The sequence below is a fragment of the Rhopilema esculentum genome, chromosome 3 (assembly GCF_057945365.1).
Source record: "Rhopilema esculentum isolate cy_ngs chromosome 3, ASM5794536v1, whole genome shotgun sequence".
Taxonomy (NCBI): domain Eukaryota; kingdom Metazoa; phylum Cnidaria; class Scyphozoa; order Rhizostomeae; family Rhizostomatidae; genus Rhopilema; species Rhopilema esculentum.
In genome coordinates this window covers 337,364-361,722 of record NC_142817.1, presented here as the reverse complement: position 1 = coordinate 361,722, position 24,359 = coordinate 337,364, and the positions used below count along the sequence as shown (strand labels likewise).

Below are 24,359 nucleotides of genomic sequence, written 5' to 3'. Positions count from 1 at the left end.
TTGGAAGTTCTTTTCCATTGGCTTGTTATAAGCTCTAAAAGATAATTTGCAAGCATCTTTGCTAATCCTTCTCTGAATTGGTACTCTGACAATTATTTTTTCGCTGTTAGTTATAATTTTAGAGTAGTGGCAAGAACACACACTGGGTGATTCGGTAAACAAAATTTATTTCTCTTTTCAGATAATACGTAAGAAATTTTTAATATAATTTATTTGCTTTCAATATGCGATCTTTAATTTCACCGTAAGCAATAACGAGTGAATGATGAATAATTTTTAGATAGATGTGAGGTAAGAAGTTCAAATGAGATTCAATGTGGCTCTTGTTTTGCCTTGTTAATGACTCATTGTTTTGTCCTTATTTGACATCAGACACCTGCAAGCTGTCATTTTCAGTCTGCCCAGGGATCGTTTAAGTTACAGCTTACCTCGTATTGTTATGAGCAATTTCCAATACAATTCATTGCAAAAGGTCTATTATTGGTAGGTCAAAAATCATATTTGCATATGGTTGGATCAGCGACGTTTCTGTCTTCCTAAATGGCTACAGTCTTTAACTTAAAAGACATTGAAAAGAAGTAGCAAATGCAATTTGAAATAAAGTAGCAGACACGTATTTTTCCTAAAAGTTAGAACTTCTATTCTTCATCATCAAGTCTTCCGTTAGCATTACATGTTGTTTATTCTGGAATTTCTGAGTGCTTTCTATTTTTCCTTTTTGACTATCGCTTCAGTTGTACTTTATTTTAAGACGGTATCACATAAAACATGTTTCCAAAAATCAAATGTTTTCAAAACCTTTTAAATTTAACTCTCATAATTTTTCTAGTATAAGTTAGTGATAGTTTGAAAGAATGAAGCCACCTCCTTGCCACCGCTAGCAACAAAATTAAAAAACTGTTTTATAGCATTATTTTTAAAGTCTAACTTTGAATTTTCCATTCATAAAATCACCATTACTCAACGATATAGCTAAGGAAAAATTTCTTTTGAGCAGAAATGTTTTTTCGATTTGGGAACACTGTATTCTAAAATTTACCTTGGAGTATACAATACTGACTTAGTATGAATAAAGCTGAAAATTAGTTGTTTTGATTGCTAAAATGGGATTGTAGAAAATACTTCTTGGTGGCTTGTGTTCTTTACCGGAAATCCTCGATTTGAACCCCCTGGAGAAAGGTCTTACTTTTCATATAAGATTCATCCTAGAAGTGGAGACGATTATTACGCTCCCCTCCAATGATTCCCTGCAATAAAAAGCCACTTTTGCGTTTTAACAATTTCCCACGGGGGCCTACCTAATCGAGATAAAACCGAAAATAAACAAGTTGAATTTACCTATAAGACAAGACAATACAATAGATTTGTCAATATTTTGGTCTAAGCTATTTTCTTGTTTGACTCTTTTATCTAAATTTTTTTTGGTATTTCAGAAATATCTATGTCGTAAGATTGCATATGGAACGAGCTTGAAAATTTTGCTAAGCAAAAAACGAGCTAATTACATGGCGACTTGGAAATGACTAAACGCCCTCCCCTCGTGTAGTTCTCCCTTAGAGTTGGCCTCCATCTAAATGCTTGCTAAATCAATAAGCTTCTAAGAGACATGTTCGAGAATTTATTGCAGTTTCGTTTGAGCTATAGATCATGAATCGACAACGAAATGTGCCTTTCACTCAATTTATAAACAGGAATGAGTTAAACATACAGGATATAGAATTCATCTGCAGAGCCAGTAATATAAAGCAAACATATTGGATACAGCATTTTTAAATGAAGTTGTTGACTGTGTACCAATGATATTAGAATGACTGTGTACCAATGATATTAGAAATAATCAACTGTCCCGCTCCCAATACAGCTGCAGACAACGAAAAAAAGGTCGTCTACATAGCATCTCTTTATTGTCGTCGCTCGTACCAGTGCATTAGATATACTAAGGACACCTTTTTTACAGTTAGTCTTCCTTTTCTTTCTCTGAAATTATTGTAATGACGATGTCTTTGCTCAGATCTTCCCTAAAATAAAGAAAGGACAATCAAAAAGGAAAATCATCATTGAACTCTGAAAAACATCATGAAAAATGCATTGAACTCTTTTGATAATCACTTTCTTTTTGCACGGTTTATTTTTCAATTTTAAAGTTTTCTCGACCAACTCTATATGCCATCATCAAAAAAGCTTTTAAAAATTTATGAAAATCAATATTACAATGAATGTTCCAAATTGTGTTTTTTGATATTTTCTTTAAAGGGCCTCTCCAGTCAAAATTTGCAATTGCATTTTACTCTAAAGGAGTTGAATCTGGTAATCGCGAATTTATTATTCGTTTTCCATACTGTTTGTAGTTTGTAAGATATAAGCTCTTGCATCTTGAAAATTAAATTGAATTAACCGACAAAAATTTTTCGGTTTGGTGACACTGTGACACAATTTTGACGTCACAGTGTATTTCGGATAGTCTCGCCTTAAATCAAATCGAACGACGGCGATTCGCAAATTGAACTGTTTGTGAATTTACGTGCCAGTGTGATACGTGTGTAGAACCCACAGCCCAAAGATTGGGGGATAGGATAAAAGAACATGTTCCTTCCAGTATCAGAAATAAAACTGTCCCTCGAAGAGAACAGCCTCCTCAATCTTCTTGTTAAAACAAGCGATTCTGCTATCGATCAACATGTTTTAGATAACACAGATTGTGCAAAACATTATAATGACGATATATTTAAGATAATTGGCAGAGAGCAGAGCAGTTTTGAGATCGATCAACATAAGCACGAAAAAGTCGCCATTGTGTAGACAGAAGGAGTTCGTTTTCTCTCTTGGACTCCAGTGGTGATTTTTCTATAGGCACGCAGCACTGATTGGTCAACTATACCGGTCTTGTGCTTGCGTTTTTCTGATTGGCCTATTTCGATCCACAACTGGGTATATATTTTTCATCGTGTTCTTTCGGTCCCTTATTCTGACGTTTTATGCTCTGAGGAGTGTCAGACGAAAAAGCTTTTAGTTAATATGTTGTAAAATGTCTGCTTTTTTAAAGCCATTTTCAAGTTATGTACCGCCAAAAAACTGTTCATATATTATACAGCCATTGTTATTTCCATACGACATCTGAAGTACTACATAATAAGAAATTAAGTTCAGCCTACCCCCTACCCCTTACTACTATCTCATTTAACAAAGCATCTTAATGTATCACCCCTAAAATAGGACTCATACATTCTGATATATTTTCTATGCTTTTTTTATTTGTTTAGATGTTATAAAGCTTCTGAAAATGCTAATAAGAGTAAATGAAAAACCGCGAGTCAAATCATTTGCTTTGTTGCATAAAAGTTAGTACATTTTCAGAGTGAAGTCCCGCATGATTCTGAACAAAAATAGCGCACTTTTGACTTGTTGTTTATTTTATGAGTTTAGGTTTACATGTGGAAATTGTCGGACAATATCCATTGTACTACAGACTGTATGTTTGCAGTAAAAGCCAAACAGAGGAGATTGACAATATGAGACAGAAAGGCACCAACTCAGCATAACAGATATAGCAGATACTTGTCATACCTTTCATACATATTGTGCTTGGACAGAGGAACAGAGGGGTGCTACTAGCTGCATGGTGTTAGCACTTGGCCTAAAATCATCACAACTACTATGGACCCCGCATAATAACTACAGGAATGTGGCAAAATAGACAACATGTACAGTAGTATCTGGGATGTGTATACGAAATTCACGGTGAACGAGAGTTGCACATTTTGACGTCAGAATGTCACCAAACTGATTCGGCTTTTGTGGTTTTTTTTAAAGGTATAACTTTAAAGCTTTGTAACTTCTAAACCTTGTACTTTGGCATAATACATGCACCAGATACTAACCTTTTAGTCAATAAAAAATTTCTTTTTTGTCTGGAGAGGAGAGGCCCTTTAACTTGGGATTCCAATGCAGACCAGAAACAGAGTAAAAATGGCAGCTATTAATCTAATGTTCCCTTTTAATTGGCCGATATGGAAATCGTTGCAATGCAGTAAACTCATTAAAAATCCAACTTAAATGAGAATATGAAAATTTTATGATTACAGCTTGTAATGAGGTCATGACAAGTATCTTTAAAATTATCAAATAAGTTTTTGGTGCCACGAAACTTGAAGATACACGAAATACCGGAAACATAGCATACTAGAACACATTTCATCTGACACTCTTCAGAATATAAACGTCGAATAATGACCGAAAGTAAGCTGAAAATTTATATGCAGATGTGTATCGAAAATAACGTGAGTGGAAGAAAAACGCGTTTTATTGGTTGTCTTGTTTTTACTAATCAGCGTCCACTAACCTCTCACCTAATTGAAAAAAAAATTATTGAAATTACAAATGAAAAGTCAAAATTTTACTTCATCCATTGTATCATGGGCTATCTTTCAAATGATTTAACTAAATACTTTTGAACCTTGCTGAAAGTATAAAAAAATTTGGAACTCATTTTTAACAAGGAAATATGAAAGAAAAAGCCCCAAAATGGCACTGGTAACAACTTCGGAACCGACAAGCTAGGGCCCCACCTTTTTGAAAGAGGGAGATAAAAGTAAAAAATCTAATCATTGCTCTTTATAAGATTTCTGCCCTTCGACACTGACTCATATCTTTAAAGCAACACTAATAAGTGGTCAAATTGTTAGGTTAATCGGTAGTTTTTTTAATTCGGTACTAATTGACTTCAGTAAATTTATTGACACCTTGGGTTTTAAGATTTCTAATGAAAAATTAGAATGTATTTGAGAAAAGAACTATTATCACTTAAATTTTACCTTTCAAACCGCAAACAGTTTTTTCTGCTGAAATTTTGATGCTTTTAAATGATTTTATGATTTTAAATAAAAGATCACCGGAATCGGGATCTTCTGAAGTAATGCTATAGATCATTGCTTTTTCTTGGTCGTAAAGTTCCCTGAAGACATCAGTTTTGATTAAAGATATTGAAACAGCTAAGCGAGGTAGTAAGTTAGGACTTAGATATGATGATTGGTAAGCTGCAGAACAACAAGATTTCCCTAAACTTTATTTCGTTATACTCAACGTTATACTGCACAGGCAAACGTATTTCATTATACCAACTAAGCAAAAAAGTGGCTAGCCAAAAAAGGCTTCTTTGAAAACACTAGTAGATATAGTAGATAGCAACCTTAACTGGAAGGCTAAAATAAATACTGTGCGTAGAATTGCACTAGAGCCATTGGCATTTTAAAAATGCCAAAATCGTTTGCTCATGACGCTTGGTATTGGAATTATCAAGCCCAACTTTAGATATGGGTGCCCTATTTGGGAAAAACATGGCTCAGCCGAAACGAATGACTTGCTGCTTTGACACTCTAGCTAGGCCTCTTTTGTCTTAAACTTTTTTGTCATCAAGAGCTGATTGAATTTGAAGAAAATATACTGTTTTATTAAGTCGTAATTTTCCTGGCACAAAAAAATTATTCAAAATTAATTTGAAACTTTGGGCGTTTAACGTGTAATTCCTTTGCATCATAACAAACTAAATTATCTATTTTGTTTATTCATATTTTATGTATTTTTAATTTCTAAACACTATATTTAAGCGAAAGACTCCTTGTAAACCAACCTTTGCTTATGAACCCTTTCGATAATCTGTCGAAAAGTGAATAAAATGAATATCAAATGCTTTAGCAAGAATTGTTTGGTGCTGCTTTAGAGCATGAAAACAACAAGTAAACACGTTTATTGTTTTTAGGAGCTTTTCCTGTCTTGTATTTTTAAAAGGTTTCCTGCGCACATAACAACTGCAAAAAATTCTAAAGCAGGTTTGTCATTTTAAAACATCAAGTGCAAAGACATTGCAATAAAAATGTACCGATTTTTAAATTGTTTTTATTTCTCTAGTTTACTTCACAAGGCTGCAAGAACCCAGAAGCCACAAAGTTACATGGGGAATCCTTTTTCTCTAAGGTAAGGCTTACTGTTTTGCGAAGAACCAGTTTTGTCTAATTTGAACTTTCTGGGGGCTCGCAAAAAAATTAAATTGCAATTTGCTTGATTATATGGAATTTTTGCCAACGAAAATCACTGTTAAATCAATTTGGTCTTTAAATAGAATGCAACATAAAAGTAGGTAATACCACGAGTGTTTTTGCGTTGTTTTAAAAAAGCAAATTCTTTTCAAGTTTTTAGAAGTCAATAAAAACTCTTTTACTTTGGATAATGTGCCTTGTTAGTTCTAATTTTGACAAAAGCTACTTGCCTGTGCTTCCAGCAGTTTTCTTCATTTTGAATTTCAAAGTGCGCTTTAGTACGATTAAAAAAATCTCACATCATGTTACAAGAAAATATGATACTTATCTATAACTAGATTTATTCAATGAATAAAGTCAGATTTGCAGGTGACCAAGGAACAATATCTAGCACAGAGGACGTTACAGCAGGAATTGGCAATCAACCAAAATCATAGGACAAAATCCAGGTTAAGAAGAAGATAATTTGGAAAGAAGAAAACGGGTATCAAGGTAATTGTCAGGCCTGATCAACGCCTTGAACAAGTTTCAGAGTTTATGCACTTAGGAAGTACAGCCAAGACAGACGGAAGATTGAAAGGAGATCATGTATCGAACTGGCAAGGCAAAGGCAGCATTCAGCAAGCAGAAGAAATTCCTAACAAAGGGTTTGATAATAGATTAGAAGAAGATAATCGTCAAAGCAATAGTTTGGGGCGTATTCCTTTACAACGAAGAGATGTGGACCCTCAACATGAATGAAAATAAATGACTAGAAGCATGCGAAGATGAATCCTGAAGAGGAAGTTGAAGAACGGAAGGGTTTATATGATTTAAAGCGACGATGTCCTGGAGTGTGAGACTTAATGACCAGCCTAAGGATTGGACTGTTTCTATCGTCCGTCACGACAAGCTCCTAAACCGCTCGATAGAAAGTAGACTAAAAGGCCGAAGAGAGTTTGAAGAAGAAAAGCTCTAAACTGTCAGGAAAGACATATTTCTTGACACAATTGCAATAATAAGGGAAATAAAGAGAGTTGAACAGACGCAACATACCTTTATGGTTTGATGAGCCGTTCTTTTGACGCAATGCCGCCATCTGACTCCACTGCAATGCGATGACAAAACCATCTCTGTCTCTGTGCTCAATTCTGCAACAATAACCAATGCCAGCAGCGCAATTAGACAGCAACTTTTTGGAAAGAGCATCATTGCCATCATCATCAGAGCAAATGGAAGAAAACCCCATGAGGGTCCAATTTATCACCTGAAAACTTGGCCATGTGCATAGGTAGACATATGGTCAGCCAATTGCCGGGGTGACTGAAAAGACTACTAGTGAAAACACCAAGGAATTAATGGATTTTCTTGATGCAGGCTCTAATCTAAATATTATACAGAAGACCTTTCTAACAAAGGAGTAAGGTGAAATTTCAAAAATAATGCAAGAAAAATGATGAAAAACATATTTTTAGAAAAATTAAAGCTAAAGATACTGACTTTGTCGTCAAGTGCGGTGTGTCATTGTTTAGAGATAGATGTAGTAAATGAAAAATTGTACGTCAAATGACTTTTTTGGTCTTCAAAGTTATAAATAGTGGCCAATGCGTTAAACTTTATTGATCGATTCCTGGTGAAAAATGAAATTATTCATGTCAGGCCATGTTTTCTCAGGATCTTTATGAAGTTAAGATCAGCATCTGCTTTTTAAAATGTATCCTCGTCATATAACCTAGAAATGGATAGAAGGCAGCCATCAATGAGCATGACATGACATAATCCCCCCTCAAAGTAAAAATGTATGGATACAATTTTGCTATTTTCCGTTATCAGACATCTCAATCAGAAAAACAGCTAGTTTTCAACAACCCACGAGACAAATATAATACATCTATTAGGAGATAGGTCATACACTAACTGCAAAGGCGTGGATTACAGAACTTAGCAGATAAAGATCTCCCAAAGGCCTTTGTTCCATGTTTTTTCTATTAACAGTAATTGTTTTACATTTGAGGCATATTTTGATATTTATGAACCTGCAAATGACCAAAAAACGTGCTGCAGATATAGCCGTACTTTCAGCTTAGGATATTCTTTCCAGTTGGCTGATTCATGGCTGATTCATGGCTGATTCATGGCTGATTCATGGCTGATTCATGGCTGATTCATGGCTGATTCTGGAGCCATTTTTCCGGATCAATTTAGGTATTAATTAATTAAAAATAATTTTAGGTCACCAAAACAGAAATTGATTTTATAGTGATAGTAAAATTGCTTAAACAATAATAAATGTAGCTTTTTCTTTCATTTACAGAAACTGATGACAAATCATCACGGTTGTTCGATCCTGGCTCTTTTTTCCTTTATCTTTTCATTCTTACAGAAAATTTGTGCATGATTTTCCTCCGGTAGCAGGAAAAAAGAAATCTTTTTGTGCCCTGAATTATGGACCCCCATTATCCAAATGACTGGATCTTTAATGGCTTCAAATGGTTGCAATGCTTTGGTAGGAGTATCTCAAATCGGCAAATGTGCTTTAAAAAGTTTAAATGGTGCTTAGGTTTTAGACAAGGGTTTAAAAATGGAAATATGGAACATTGCAACATTTGCCTGCACATGAACGTGTTATTTCAACGCACAACTAATCACATCTTCACATATCAAAGGGGGCACTTAAGTAAAATTTAAATTGGCCAAGACCCTCTTGACTTTAGGCTTGATAACCCAAATATCATTTTAGGTGGTAAGAGTGTGTTGGAAAAGAAAGTAGGAAAGAATTGTTTCTGTAGTATGATCAAACGAAATATGTGGCGCTTTTTCACTCGCTGGCTGCACTCTCAAACTGCGAATAGCCTTCGTTGAAACATAGTTTTTGCAATAAGCTTAACACGTCTGTGCATTCTATTACAAAGTTATAACAATGAGCTTGCATTCACAATGCTGACAGAACGAAGAAATATACTTAGAAAAGCCTCTAATGAATAGGAAAATGACCTACAAAATTCTAAAAGATGTTGAGGATTCACATGACTTTAAGTGCATTAACTTTCGGCGTTTTCTTCATTGGATTGACTTGCCCGAATTTTACTTACTTAATTTGGATCGTAACTTCATGAAAAGAATTTCTTAGACATAATACCTATGACATTATTACGTTCTGTAACACTAAGAGAATAGCATCCCGCAAAGGTACTAAAAAACGTTCACTTATCTTAACTTTAACACAATGTTTTCAGTCTTTAATGCAATAGGCATGAACCATTTTATACTAGCCTCGATTACCTACTTTGGAAAATGCCTAGACCCGATAAAGTAATTGAGTTCTTATTTTTCTTGAGTGAGGCTGAAATAATATAAATGATATAATACAATATTTGATATTTGTTCCATGCTACCAAAAAACCGTTAGCAAATAAGGATACGATGGTCCTCATAACAATGCTCTGCTAATGTATAAGTTGCACCATCTCTTGAATAATTTTAATTTGTGTCTTCTTCTGGTCATAACTTTCCTGTGTGGAAAGAATTGGCGGAAAAAAGTAGGGTCTAATCTAAGTCGAAAAATCAATTCAAGTGTTCATAGCAGAGAGAAGTTTATAATGTTGATCCAATACACCAAGTTTGATGAATTTGTTTCCTCACAAAGATTTATACCCTGAAAATTGTTACCATCAAGATCTAATTAAAATTTATACGCTCAGTACGCCTTATAAGGTCAAGTACCGGAAGAGCATTGAGCTTTGTGATTATTTTTCGTAAAATAACAAGACCGTAAGGTCTAAAGCTCTAAGAGAGACTTGCATAAAACGTACTCCTATGTGAGGCATGAATGTGGGCAATATAAAATAAGAGAACTAAGATAGTCTAACTAAAACTCCTCGATTTACATCTCTCTTTTCGCATCCGGATTCTTGGTGGAACAGGTCCGAAACAACACCTCTAAAGTTACTTATCCCTCAATTTTAGGAATCAAAGCAGAAAATTATCACCAGCATTATAAAGGTTGCTTCGATCAATTATTGTTGCCAATTTCGAATAAGTGTATGCGAATTTTTTTCCCGAAATATTTTGAATAATTTTATTTGTATCATCCTTATAACATGTCCTTATAACAACGCTGAAATTTGCCGCAAGAGAAGAACACGCGATCCTTTGGCATTTGTCGGCAGGAAAGTGGCAGTGATAAAAATGGTGAGCCTCCAGCATCAAATTAAAACGAAACAAAAATCCTTTTTCAGAATTTGAATTATGATTTTTCAAAACAGAACCATATGTTTGGCTAGGAAGATCCATTCTATATGCATTCTTTAACGTATTTGATTTTTAAAATGGATAGACTGCTACTGCCTCACCCATGCAACAGCAACAACAACAGTTTGGTGGCAGACCTTTTGAATGACTGTTTTAATTTTGCTGTGTGTGATCTATTGAAGAACGGAGCGAAAGGCTGCGCGCTTTGCATGAGCAATCTTTTAAATTATTTACTGCTCATCAATAAAACATGAATAATGACTGCATCAGCATCAATTAGTTAAGCATTTTTGCTTTGTGCTCAACTTAGAATTAGCAACTTAATTCTATTTTATCTGCTGTTCTCATTTGCTAGTCTCGAAGCTACAAGAGCGATGAACAAGATCCATTCCCATCGCCGCAAATTGTGATAATCCCCATAAATATTTCCTCAGGGATTGAGTTCATCTTCAACTTCATATCTTTTCCGTTTTGATGCCTAGGTGCATTACGTGACAATAGATTCACGGGTCGAAAGCTTTGTTTTACTGATCAGATGCAATTAGGCATCAAAACAATGTCAGTTTTGTGAGTTTCTCGAAGATGCCTCAAGTTGACCAATCGTGTACTTTTGATGCAAATTGCTTGGATCCGATGTGTATTTTGCCGAGCTCAGGTCCAGCGCTAAGCCAATTGAATGTTAAAGCAAGTTCTGAAAAAACCTTAGGGAGGATTAAGAACTAAAGAGCATCAAATTCAATTACGCTGCATTTTGACGTAAATTATATTACACAGGCAGATGCAATTTGGAAACAAAACACATCTGTGTGAGTGATTATGAAAACCGTTGCACTGTCGCTCAATCGATAATGCTATAAGAAAACCAATTACCAAGCCACCAAATCTTAAACACCCATTGCTAACAATAATCATCGTCGTTATTCAAAATTCGATTGCACATTCATTTGGCCTAACTCTTCTCTGAAAAATTTACTGTTGAACTTTGGTTGAACTCACGAAAAGCCTGGTAAATAGTGGCAGGCAGACAAATTATTTGGTAACGTAGGAATCTACAAATCTCTCAGTGTCTATACCTCAAAAATTTGTCCCATTGATTCCCTACCTATGTCGTGTGATTGGCTTTATTACGGTGCATTGGCCAAATTTCCAGTGAAATAGTTATTTTGCTTAAAGAATGGCGATTTAGCCAAGCGTACACGTAGGGAGTACAAGAGCTCCCTTTGAAATTCTGCCTCAGTCCTTTCGCAAGCTTCTTCCTTGCTGTTTTAGCAATTATACTTAAGCAAGAAATGAAGTATGCATTTAGCTTCTTTCTGGCATCACTGAGAACACAATATTAGCCTATCGGTCAAAGTTAAATGCTGTTTACAGTGACTTAGATATTCACCGTCAAACACCAATACATTCGTGGCATGTGTTAAGGTTGACCTTGAGGAGGCGTCTTAACTATTCCTTTGTTATTAAGAAAATATGCAAACTCAATCTCATTTTTCTCGCGTTACCGTTCACAGTAATTCTGGGAAATGTGTGATCTTTGCTCAAAATCAAATTTGGTAAAGAGCTAATCTGGCTGGAAAGACAAATTAAGTTGACTGGAAAGATGAGTTTAAAGCCGTAAAAAGACTGCAAAAATTATAATCAGTTCAAGTGACGAATTTTTAATGATTTAGAACATAAATCTGTCTAAGACGACACCAAGTCGTTCGAAGTTTTGCATATTAAGAAGACCCTGATCACATTAAGAAGAACATGCTCAAACTTCGTATCATATTGGTCGAATACCTTTCAACTTTATGCAACTTTCCGTCTTAACCATCCTATCCACTCGACTCCATAAGCCGAACAACCCTTTTTCCAGCTGGCTTCAATGATCAACAACAAAAATTTTTGTTTTGCTGTTCGATGGCAATATTTTTTCATTACTGTTCGAAGCATCTATCTACACGAAGCTAAATCATCCTTGATATTGCATGTTGTGACTTGGGCGTGGACACAAGTGTGTACCACAGAGAGACACATGCTTTCTAACAAGAAGATATATATATTATGATTATGGTTATTATTTATACTCAAGAGAGAGAAACTCTCTCCATACCTCGTTCATCTAACTTTATTGCATTCATCTACACCAGTTCCATTTCGTAACCTGAAAAAGGGGAGCAATGTTGGAATTATTTAAGAATTACTTAACATTTCTTAGTTTTACATAGAATTGATTGGTTTTAACAGTATAGCCAAAAACAACTTTCACAGGAAAGTCAATAAAACGTTGCAACTTCATCTTAGTGAAATTCAATAGTGAAGTGAAATGCAAACACTTGTGTGCTCTATTCTAAAGGATATTTTTTTTGCAATTGTTATATATTTTTTGGCAATTCAAAAATTTTACCCATAAATTCCTAGCCAAACCTTTTGCGATGAGGCACCAATGCGCTGCTTTGTCGTCAGTTGCACCCAGCCGACAATCTTGTTGTGTCTCATGATATTGAGTCTATAGATCGGATCAAAATGTCCTAAGCTATCGCAAGACATTTGATCTTTGACTTGAGATCTTAAAAGAAAAAAAGATTTATGTTCTTCCTGATCTACAGGATTTTCTCGCGATTTCCTGTTTATTTTCTTGGAATTTATATACCCAATAGAGACATCAACGTCAACAAGGGTTTAAGATCCCATTGCAAGATATTTGTATGGTGGAAGCCTTCTTGCTGCTTTTTCAGTTCACGACATCTTGTACATCAAATGACTGCAAAGAACATTAGTTTTGTATATTGTGCACAAAAGGGTGTTCTGTTCATATGGGTGAATATTTGCTGTGTTGTGGGCCGCAATAATTGGTTATAGAAAACCAGATTATCCTTGATAGTTGTCGGCATTTTATAAATAAGTCAATCAATGATAAAAAATACAAACAGGATTCTCTTTAACGATCTGATCGCAGACGTGAAAGCTAATGTAACAGTAAAAGTTTAAGGAAATAAGCGTCGCAAGGGGTTGAATAACAATATTATGTGGTCGTTGGATTTTATTACGCTTAATTTCTCTTCTATACGCGCAAACTTGAAGGGGGTAAGGTCCTGAGGTTTTACAGAAAAAAATGTCGTGTTTACTTATAATCACAGTCTAGTTCTCTTTTTTTTAAGATATAAACGTGGATCGAAAAGAAAAGAGTGTTAGTTGTAAAGTTAGTTAGCATATCTTAATATAACCTTGTGCAATTTTCTGCCTATATAAGAATGCAAAAACATGTAGCCTCTTATTGCTTTAAGAACTTCAATACAAGAGATAAGAAAACGTGGAATACGCAGGCTGATATCTCACATCATTTTCAAATCGCATCGCAACCCTCTACCTTAGATAGGAAAGTTATGTGATTCTCGATACCTTGTGTGGCAGAGCCACGTTCTGAATCAGTGGCCATCTCTTCACTTAGATCTTCTATTATATGAGAAGGGAGTTTCAAGATAATTTTCTTGAAAAAATTTGACGTGATGGGCCTAACTCTTAAAACTTCAGTGGTTAAAAGTCAATTGTGATTTTTGATCTACAATGGCTGTTTTTCTGATAACTTTTCGAAATCAAATGGTTAGATAACAGTTGCCACAGTGCTGATACGAAAATTGTTTATTTAAATGCGGCCTACTTCTTATCAACCATAGAAAAATCTTTTTCTGTCAATTTAAACATGCTTGCAAACATTTTAGTAGTTCTTTGTTTAATAGGTTTATTGCAGGGCATCTGGCACTGAAATCTGGCACTAGTCACAAACTGAAAAACTTTGTAGGATCGCGCCACGCCAAGAATTTGAAAGTGTGTGGGTGGGGGGGGGGGGGTGTTGGTGAGCTAACAACAGTGGATGCTAGGCTTTCATTCAACTTAGAAATTTTTTGGGGACTAGTGGGGGGGGGGCTCTTTTGTTGCTTCATATGCTGCTTCATTCCAACACTCCTTCAGCCTAGGAAAGGGATTGTCATTTGCCTCACCATGTTGCATCTAAAATACGTTCAGTAAGTGGAGACAAGGAACAATAGGAGTTTCATTTCTGAAGACAAATCCAATGTGGAAATCAACATTGATCGATATCCTGACTCGATGAAGTGATGTTTTTATACAATTTTACCTATTCCATATTTGAAATTCCTTCGAAGATAAAACCAAAAACAAAGGAGAAGAGACAATCTAGAATTTCAGCTTTCATTCAGTTTCAACTTTCACTTATCATCAATCTTTCCAAATATAATTCTAGCAAATACACAATTTTTTAGCTTATGATGTTAGGGGAAGGCTCATGAGCCCGTAGCTGGGCTCTAACAAAGGAAAGGGAGAAAGGATTAGGTAGCAAGAGAGGAAAGGTGAAGTTTGTTTAATTTTTTTCTTTATAAAGACAGATTGTAAGAGTCTGGGAAACAGAAATTGGTAGAGCATCCAAAAGTTTAAAAGAACTAGGGAGGAAGGAAAAGTTGTGGGATTGAGTACGTTAGGCAGAGAAACTTCGGAAGGGTGAGCACTGGAAGAGTGCCTGGTATTGTGTGTATGTCTCAGAGAACCTTGGATCATATCTCTGATCTCCTGAGAGCAATGGCCTTGATAAAATCTATAGAAATGGTGAGATCAGTGACAAAGCGCTGATGGGAAAGAGGCTGAAGAAACTTGGCGAGGTTGCAGTTATTAATGAGGCTGTCGGGAATTTGCTCTAGTTCTCCGTGACAATAAACTTTCACAGGAATGAACTCAGAGAATCAATCCGTTTGTGTTCAATTCGCTATGATAGATTACTTCACTCTTGCTAGTTGATACTACTTTCTATAATGCTTGTCTGCTTATATAGCTACTCTTGCCACAAAAAGTTCTAGCTAAGAACTGCTGACTAATCAAGACATATTATATGTAATATTACTAAGTTGCTAAATATACCTCTAAGGGAATGTTCCCGATAACCCTCCAAAGTTCTAGAAAGTTGTAATCGAAATCGAGGCTATGTTTACAAAGGAAGCGTGACTAGGCCTAAATGGCTAACTAGAAAAATCCGTCCCCCAAATTCAATTCCAAATTCACGATTTATTTGTATTCAGCAATAAAAATTCTATCGTAGATCATGACCTTGAAACATGTTTGAGTAAACAAGTGTATGAATTGTTTCAATCATCGCCCCCCCCCCCACCCCCCGTTCTTCTGACTTTCTTTTTTTGACAAAAAAATATACGAAAAACCTCCCCATAGCGGTCTCCTCTAAAAAACAACCACAATGCCTGGCCCAAGAAAGTGGCTGCCATTAGACGTCCCACTGTACTGCCACAGAATAGAAATATTTCTATTCTGTGGTACTGCCCTATCAGTAAAGAAAGATCTTTGCATTCTGTTTTGTGTAGAACAGCATAGCTCTAAGTTGCGATCCTGAGTTTGACTATACCATTGCCTGATGATGGCAAGTGTGAAATTCAGTGTTGCACCTTGAAACCATTTTTTCAAACCCAAGCATGATTATAGTGCTGAAAAACTTGCACCTGCCACGAAAATCGTTGACGAGAAAACATAACAGCGTGGGATGAAAGAAAGTCAAAAACAGGACGTCAGAGATTTCCAAGGCTGGACGTGAATTGAATATTTCTGGAGAACAAAATCAGTTCCAGGTCATAATTAACATACACTTTTTTTAAAAGAACAATTTTATAAGAACACGAGCCTCAAAACTGGTCAGAGGTTAAAAGCAAATTCAGAACAAGCTGAGGCTGAGCTACTGTCAAATGCAAATTTGAACAACGTTTTATCTCAAAAACGAGGATTTTTAGCCATGTGTGGGTGCTGTTCGATGAATATTCAAACTTGTAGGCAAATGAAGGTTGTCTCACTCACTTTGTTGGCAAACGAGGCCTGAACACCTCCCTAGAAAGAAAAAGCCGAACATTCGCACTGCACATACCTTATTAAATTTCAAAAAATTAAAAATGAACAATCCAGTCTCAGATTTTCGAAAAAAATTAAGAACAGCCAGCCTCAGATTTTCGAAAAAAATTAAAAACAGCCAGCCTGAATCAAATTTACAGATTCTTATGAAAAAAGAGTGTAATCAACTTTTTAAAATCCATGTTTTTTCAAAACTAAAAATCTATGAAAGGTCATTAAACGAGCTTATGGTTTAGAAAACATTCGTAACTAAAAAGGCGACTCTAAACCCTTTTGTGATTCTGATATTAGAAGAATTTGAATGTTCTGATTAGTTTATTTAGATTTGCTGGGAGAACTTGGGAAGGGGAACAGAAGCTATTGTCACTTGCTCTTCAAGACATGTCAATCCTCTGAAACAAATGAAGTTTCAAATCGAATGGGTTGAATGAATGTGACTAAAATGTGCATTGCTGTTGTTCAACCTTTTTCAGATTAGGTGCACCAAACAGATTCTTAATCATTGAAAAATATATTTCATTATGTCAAGCTATCGGATAAAAAAGGCGCCCAAGGTCAACTGTGGCCACAAATGTTGGCCAAATTAGAAGTTATACTAAATCATTCCTTCTCTTAGAATGAGCGACAAAGAGATTTTATTGTCTCTAAATATAAACCTGAGTATTTGTTTCTATCGCGTAAATTAAAACAGAGGTAATTACGCCTGATCTAAATGAGTCTCTATTTCTTTGCCTTGATTTGCTGCTGCCTACGTCCTGCCACTCCATAAAAAAACATTTATCAATGTCTTTAATGCTTTGCCATAATGAGCAATTCTTCATTAGACCGCCACCTGCAATAATAAATCACAACCCGACTTCAAAAGAAAGTCGATGGAGAAGATTGCGAAAGGACAGAGAACTCGCAAGCCCGAGCAGCTGATGCATCACTGCAAAACAGGTTAAAAGGAAGAAGAATATAAGAGGAAGAGCTGTTCAAAGTAAGTAAAAGTCTCCATGTATTCTCTTTCTCCATTCGTACAATGAACAGCGCACAACACGTCAATCGTTTGAACTAAATTTAGAAAAACTTGTCGATGCAAATGTCTATCCATTGCCTTTTTAAGGCGGAAAAAGCTAGTGTGACAAGCCTTTGTTATCTAGAGGAGGAAAATAACCTGTTGTTATAAGCAAGGGAAGATAACCGGGCCTGGAAGGATCTTTTTCCCTATTAAGAATTCAAAAAAGGCCCTGAATTGAGATCATACTTTCATTGAATGTTGCTGCTGCTGTTATTAGCAAATGTTCATCACAGCTTATATCACGATTAAAAGTTGAAAGACGACCGACATTCCAGTATTTCCCTTCACCATACTTTTGCTGGATAATGATTCATATGAGAGGCAGAGCTTCAGACACCAGGCAGGCTTGAATCAAGAATTTCACTGTTAAAATACAATATTTTTCAAACGTCAGAAGTCATCAACTCAGCTCAGCTCCCTTGCTTGCCAAGATGCATCAATACACGCTTTTAGTATCGTTTTATTTGTATTTGGACAAATTGTTTCTGTAAACGTTTTTCTTAACAGCAATTGCAACTTCTCTAGAAGCTAGTGAAAATATATGTTACGTTTTTAAAGGATCTGCAGACCGCAGACACTTTCACTTGCCCGTTAACAAAGGATCAAAACCCAACTCACAGAAGTTCTCATACGAAAATGAGAACTTCCTCTTTGAAAGAGATTTTAAAATGTTTCGGTGATAATACTGACAAACAAAAGGAACAAAACTTGGTTATTTTATGTAAAATCTACTTAATTCCTGAAACAATATTTCCGCAATAAAACTTTGATATGGCTACGCGGCCTCTATGACTATATTTGGAAATCCTTCTCGGCTGCAGGAAAATGTTTGGTCGATTGGGCAGATTAGTGTTCATGATTAGAAGCTCGAACACATTAATGTCGTGGAAAGGGTTTTCAGAGAGAGGTTCACGTGGGGCTCTATGGTTTGGTTACGCTTTGGTTTAACCATAGTCTATAGAATTGGGACGGTCTGGAAGCCTTTTGTTCTTCCCGATGTCATGTTTTTGTTTACGAAAAATGCGGTCACGTGGTATCGAACGTGCACACACTAGTCGGGTTGAAGAGACGCATGTTATGAAAATGCTTGTGCATGTTGCCGGCGATCTTGATACATATTCTATGTTTGCATAAATTTGCTCGAAAATAACTGCTTAAGTGCGAGTCAGGGATGCCTGGCGATAATTGTGCCTTCAATCAATGCGGTACAAGTCGAAGATCGAAAGGAATTGGGCTGTTCAAACTGCCAACTCCAAGGCGTTCCGACGATGTTGAGACGAAGGAATGGCGAGAAAAAGTTTTGGCCGTTCTGAAAAAATATCGTGTAGAAGATGAAGGTTTCAAGCGTCAGCTAGCTGCTAATACACTACACATATGTGAAAAACATTTTCGTCCGGAAGATATCGAGATATGTAAGTTCAACTATACTAAGTTTACTTGTTTTGTTGGTCTACGGCAAGTTCATAGGACATTGTGAATCCGAATAACATGTTTTGCTGGATGTCATATTGGAAGGGGAGCGTTCCCGGACCCTTGGCGAGATGTGATTCGTTAATACAACCCAAAAAAACTCCTCAACATGTACGACATGAAGTTAATCGACATCCATTTGGATATGCTTTGCTAACCTGTACTTTATATCTGATCGTAGTCAGGTTTTAAAAACAAATAATGGAAATATTAAAACAAGTAAATATGTACTTTTGATTTTGGTTCTTAGCTACGGAAGCTTTATAATTTTAATCATTCAAGTTATATGCAAATACAATGCACAAGATTCGTTATAAAATCTTGAATTTTATCAATCCTAAAACCAAATGTAAACAAATCTTTTTATTTAACCTAACTAGGCTTTTTTTCTTTATGCGAGTTTAATTTCTTCACAGATGAAGGTGAGAAAATGACCAAGAGATTTTTGAAAAAAGGAGTCCTGCCTTCATTAAACATGCCAGTAAAATCGTTTCACTTTACAAAAACAAATTGTGTAAAAAGAGAACCAAGGACAGTTGTTCAGTCAATTCCAATTGAAGACAAACAACATTTCTACTACAAGTCACTTCTGGAGCTAAAAAAGCGAGTTGGAAAACTTGTTTTAAAAGATTGGTGTGTTGCAGAGACTGATAATGAAGATTATTTCACTCTAAATCACATGGATTCAGAATCTCTTGTACCAAAACTCAGCGTGATGATTGATGAAAGTTTGAGTTTCACTATCTCTGTCTTTGGGTACTTCATACCAGGAAGCCACTTTCTGTACGAGGACTTTAGAAGGTCTGTTCGCAATGTAACTGTGTCAGACCTGCTGCTTAATCTTCACAGTCTCATGATTTGCTCAGGCAGCACATCATTAGGTGATGAAGGAACTGTAAGGCATGTTGTACCAATATTAGTGAATCCATTCGAGGGTGATTCAGTAAACTCTCCGTTTCCTTGCAAAGAATACATCAGAGCAAAAAGCTGTTTGGTTCTGATAAAATCAGATGATGTTGGGGGCTGCATGTGTAACAGCTGTTCTGACCTTGGGCTCAAGCAGGAAAAAAAGAAAAGAAAGTCAAGGGCAAAGCTTTCTGTTCCTGCACAAGCAAAGGCACCAATCAAAGGGACATCTGTTGAAAGAATCAGACTTGCACTGCAGGAAAGCAGACTGCAAAACAAGCAATTGCTGAAAGAATTAGGGAAAATGAAAGTTGAAATAGAAATGAACAGCAAGTCTTTAGACCACGAGCTTGACAAAGACCTACTTTCTATTATTGACAAGCATTCACAAAAGATGACCCCATTCATGAAGCTGTTTTGGGAGCAGCAAAAGAAAATCTCAGACAGACCCTCTTTTGGTCGTCGTTATCACCCCATGATCATTAGATGGTGCTTATCAATAAGCTCAAAATCTGCATCGGCTTATGAAGAGCTGAGAGAAACTTTCAAGGATGGGGGTTTATTGGAACTTCCAAGCAAAAGGATGCTTCAAAATTATCGAAATGCAGTTTCTCCAAAGTGTGGCTTCAATCCTGATGTCATTGCAGATTTGATTGATGCTTCTAGAGACTACCAAGGCCTCCAGCGCTATATTGTGTTGCTTGTTGATGAAATGAAGGTGCAAGACAATCTTGTATGGAATAAACATTCTGGAAAACTTGTTGGGTTTGTTGATTTAGGTGATCCTGACACGAATTTTGCAACCCTTAAAGAAACAGATGCATTGGCAACACACATGCTGGTTTTTATGATAAGAGGGATTCAGACAAAGCTCAAAATGTCAATGGCATATTTTGCTACAACCGCTGTCACTGGTCACCAGATGTTTCCAATCTTTTGGAAGGCAGTTGGGTTATTAGAAATGACATGCAAGCTTGCTATCATTGCTGTTATTTGTGATGGTGCATCATCCAACAGGAATTTTTTTAAAATGCATGAAGACTTGGACGGAAGAGGAAGTGCAAATATTGTTCACAGGACATTGAATTTGTTTGCCAAAGACAGATACATCTACTTCTTCAGTGACCCTCCACACTTAGTGAAAACAAGCAGAAATTGTCTACACAATTCAGGGTCAGGTCGAGGTTCCCGTTTGATGTGGAACAATGGATGTTATCTCTTGTGGAGCCACATATCCACTCTGTATTACAATGATCTAGAGAATGGTCTACATTTTTTGCCCAAGCTTACTACTGAACATGTTGAGCTGACTTCATTTTCTGTTATGAAAGTAAACTTGGCAGCACAAGTTTTGAGCCAAACTGTAGCAAACATTTTAAGAGATTTTGGGCCTCCTGATGCAGCAGCCACTGCTGAATTCTGTGAGCACATTGACTCTTTCTTTGACTGCATGAATGTGAGGTCACTCAAGGAAGGTTATGGTAAACGGAAACCATATTTGCTACCATACAGAAGTCTTGAAGATGAAAGGTTGACTTGGCTGAAAGAAACCTTTCTGAAGTACCTTGAGACTTGGAAAAGTAGTATTGAGAGGAGAGAGGGGACATTTTCAGAGGCTGATAAAGCCAAGATGTTCATCTCAAAACAGACACATGAAGGTTTCATGATCACGGTGCACTCCTTAATTGAAACTGTAAGATTTCTTTTAAGTAGTGGGATGGAGTATGTCTTGTCAAATCGTTTCTGTCAAGACCCTTTAGAAGAATATTTTGGAAAACAAAGAGGCATTGGTCGACGAAATGAAAATCCAACTGTGAAAGATTTTGGATATAATGACAATATTATAAGAGTTCAAAGATCAGTGTTACAGATCAAAGGCAATGTGACTTCTACAAAAAAAAGTTCAGAAAAACGCTGGAAAGAAACCACAGATGAACCTCTTCTCACAAAAGAAACAATCAAGAAAAGAAAACTTGACTCGTAAACAGTACATTAACTCTTATGAATTTTTATAAACAATTACACTTTAGAACAAAGTATTGCAAAACAGAAAAACCAACTAGTTGGATTTGAGGACCTTTTTCGAATTTTCTGTCATTTAGTGATGAAAAAGCAATTAAAGCGAGTTTAATGATTTAATTAGAAAACCCTGAAAACCTTGCTTACATTTACGAAAAAAATTTATTAAAATGTTTCATTTAGTAGAAAGGTAATTAAATGCTGAAATTAAGGGTAACAGTTGGCTTGCTGAAATTAAGGGTAAAGTTTTGCTAAATTCTAGGGAAATAACTTCTTGAGAAAAAAAGATTTAAGACTTTTGCTTTAAATGGATGAGGTGTGATTGAACTATTCTAAACAATTTCTTTAACTTTCAACTCTTGCTTGCTATTGTAGGTTTATTTCTAGTCAAGTCCAGTTATTAAAATAATTAGTTATTAGAATAAAAGTAACCAGAAAGAGTATCTATAAAAAGAAGTTTTCAATGCTTAATTGTCAGCCTCATCTGCCTTTTTTAATCCTCGTCGTAATGCCTTATCCTTCTTATGCTTTTTTCTATATTTATTTACAATGTCCTTTGTGCAAGAAAAAGCTCTAACACGAATGTACAGTGACAAAATTTTTTCCAAAAGATCTTGTGCCACAGCTTCATCAATGGATACCTCTGACAAAGTAACCCAGTTTTCATAGAGAGCTTTGATAGCCACCTCCTTCACTAGTGTATTAATAATTTTATTAGTGTCTATCTCTTTAGTAGCAATAATGTTTGTTGTATGCCTTCTAAATGCCATCTCAGTCGCAAGTAATATCTGTTGTACAATATTGTTGATGTACCAAAGTCCACCACGATTTAAAGATTCAATAAGCTTTTGAGATGAATCATCCTGATATCTTCCAGCTTGAAGAATCATTATGCAGTTTTGGCTTTCTAATTTAGAATAAACCCGTGCATGATGAAACTTCTTGTTAAGGTTAAAAAGCACATATCCACCTAGATACTGCATTGCCAACTTTTCTTTTTCCGTTATTTCAACCTGAGGCATTCCCATGTCTGCAGAGGGTTTTTGCTCTTCCTGTACTACAAGTAGACTGTCTGCCAATTTCATTGCAAGGAAAACTGCTTGTTGCTCTGACAATTCTGGGAGGTATGAATTTGCTTTAGCTACAAATTGGGCATAAAATACCTTGTAAAACTTCGCAGCATTTGCTTTATGTACCAAAACTTTGAACAAATTCTGAGCCAAGTGAAGTCCATTTGTTGCATGACAGTTATCTACTTTGAATGTGTATGACAAAAATGCTGCCCTTTCTGCTGGAGGAAGACAAAGGTCAGACGCTAATGATTTGGCCCCATTATTCACCAAGTTTTCATAAATATCCTGTGTAAGGTCAAGTTCTGGAGACTCAGGCTTATGACCAGGATCAGGATGTTTTGCCTTTTGATGTCTTCTGAGTCCCCCTTTCGTTTTATAGACTTTTTGACACTCAGGGCATTCCACAATGTTCTCTTGAACCTGTGTATAAAATGAAAATTTACAGCTAGCCAAGATTGAGCAAAAATTCTGTAAAACTTTTTGGCTACTAGCTCTAGAAGGCCTAAAACAGTAAACGGAAAGGGTGAAAATTTTACTTGAGGTTTTTACCCTAACGCTCCAATTTTTTTTTTTAATTTTCGTATATACGGTAAATCATGAGTTAATTTGTTATTTGTGTTCATCATTTACGTATCATGTAAAGTAGCGTTGAATTATTTCATTCATAATATCTAAATGTAATTTATATAATATAATCTAATTCATAATGGCCTAGTTGTGACCGATAGCAAGTAAGGCACAATGATGGCAACAAAACATAACCTACCTCATCTACTGCCCGCTCGAAATCTAATTGAAGTTCAGCGGAATCTGCAAAAAAATTCTCATCGAGCAATTGCAAGATTATATCGCAATCATTTAGTTCACTCTCCAACTCCATCTTTTCGACTTCTCAAAATCCTTGTGCACGTTCGATCTTGAGAAGGGCCTGGAAACTAGTTGCCTCAACATCCGAGGCGGCTTCCTTATATCAAGACAAAAGGTTTCCAGACCGTCCCAATTCTATAGACTATGGTTTAACAGGGAGCATTTCAACAGCCAGTTTTTGCCAAGGTCCAACAAAAGGTGTCAGGGGGTTTGGTCATACAGATTTGTAAACATACTAGTTCACACATTTTAATCACTCTAGGAAGACTTTCGCGCTATTGTTTGATTTTTAATAATAGAAAACGCTGGTTGTTTTGTTATTCATTTAGTCATGGTCTTTCCTGGGCAAGGCACCTTAAATTGGTTTTGCATTATCCATCTCCCATTAACGCGTCTGCCTCGGGGCACTGCGTATAAAGCAATTTCCTGCAGTATATTGTCCACATGGTATCGTATTTGACGCGATTACCAAAAAGAGAGGCTGATTCACAAGAAAACAAGAAATTTTCCTGATAGACCGTGAGATTTTGAGTGCGGGACACTTTCTAGTTGGCAATCATTTGTTCGCAAGAAAACCATACCAAAATAATATGTCGCGTCAGCCAGCATCGGATATTACATATTTTGTTCAATGTTAACTTTGAAGCAGACATTGATATCGTAAACAAAATGAATGAACAGCATCCTTGATCTTTATTTTTAAATCTCTTGTAACCGTTGTTGAGCAATTTTTTACAAATGTTTAGTCTTTCGTAATAGCAGCTATCTTGATCAGAACAATGACCTTTGAGAACCACT

General features: G+C 36.0%; 3 protein-coding genes and 1 long non-coding RNA gene across 4 annotated transcripts in view; 2 read left to right on the top strand and 2 right to left on the bottom strand.

The window, feature by feature from the left end:
* Positions 1-854: 854 nt before the first annotated feature.
* On the bottom strand, positions 855-13,541 carry LOC135692710 (uncharacterized). The gene is made up of 3 exons (XR_010516887.2): positions 12,672-13,541; positions 7,068-12,408; positions 855-2,018 (listed from the first exon to the last, which is right to left on the bottom strand). It is a non-coding gene; the product is annotated as an uncharacterized LOC135692710 (long non-coding RNA).
* A 3,587-nt stretch (positions 13,542-17,128) lies between these two features.
* The window catches only part of LOC135692398 (A disintegrin and metalloproteinase with thrombospondin motifs 9), a 67,694-nt gene continuing 60,463 nt past the window's right edge, over positions 17,129-24,359 (top strand). The window contains exon 1 of the mRNA XM_065210487.2: positions 17,129-17,145. The gene's annotated coding sequence lies outside the window, so the exon portion shown is untranslated. The remainder of the gene's footprint in view (positions 17,146-24,359) is intronic.
* On the top strand, positions 18,398-21,586 carry LOC135683747 (uncharacterized). The gene is made up of 2 exons (XM_065199096.1): positions 18,398-18,638; positions 19,113-21,586. Exons 1-2 carry the CDS (start codon positions 18,398-18,400, stop codon positions 21,584-21,586), a joined length of 2,715 nt encoding a protein of 904 aa, XP_065055168.1.
* Positions 22,089-23,598, bottom strand: LOC135683748 (uncharacterized). Its single transcript, XM_065199097.2, has 2 exons — positions 23,461-23,598; positions 22,089-23,114 (listed from the first exon to the last, which is right to left on the bottom strand). Exons 1-2 carry the CDS (start codon positions 23,572-23,574, stop codon positions 22,089-22,091), a joined length of 1,140 nt encoding a protein of 379 aa, XP_065055169.2. The 5' UTR covers positions 23,575-23,598.

Coding starts and splice junctions, on each gene's coding strand:
- LOC135683747 (XM_065199096.1), top strand. CDS start 18,398: ATGCCTGGCGATAATTGTGCCTTCAATCAATGCGGTACAAGTCGAAGA. Junction 18,639..19,112: donor TCCGGAAGATATCGAGATAT/GTAAGTTCAACT, acceptor ATTTCTTCACAG/ATGAAGGTGAGAAAATGACC.
- LOC135683748 (XM_065199097.2), bottom strand. CDS start 23,574: ATGGAGTTGGAGAGTGAACTAAATGATTGCGATATAATCTTGCAATTG. Junction 23,115..23,460: donor TCGAGCGGGCAGTAGATGAG/GTAGGTTATGTT, acceptor TTTTATACACAG/GTTCAAGAGAACATTGTGGA.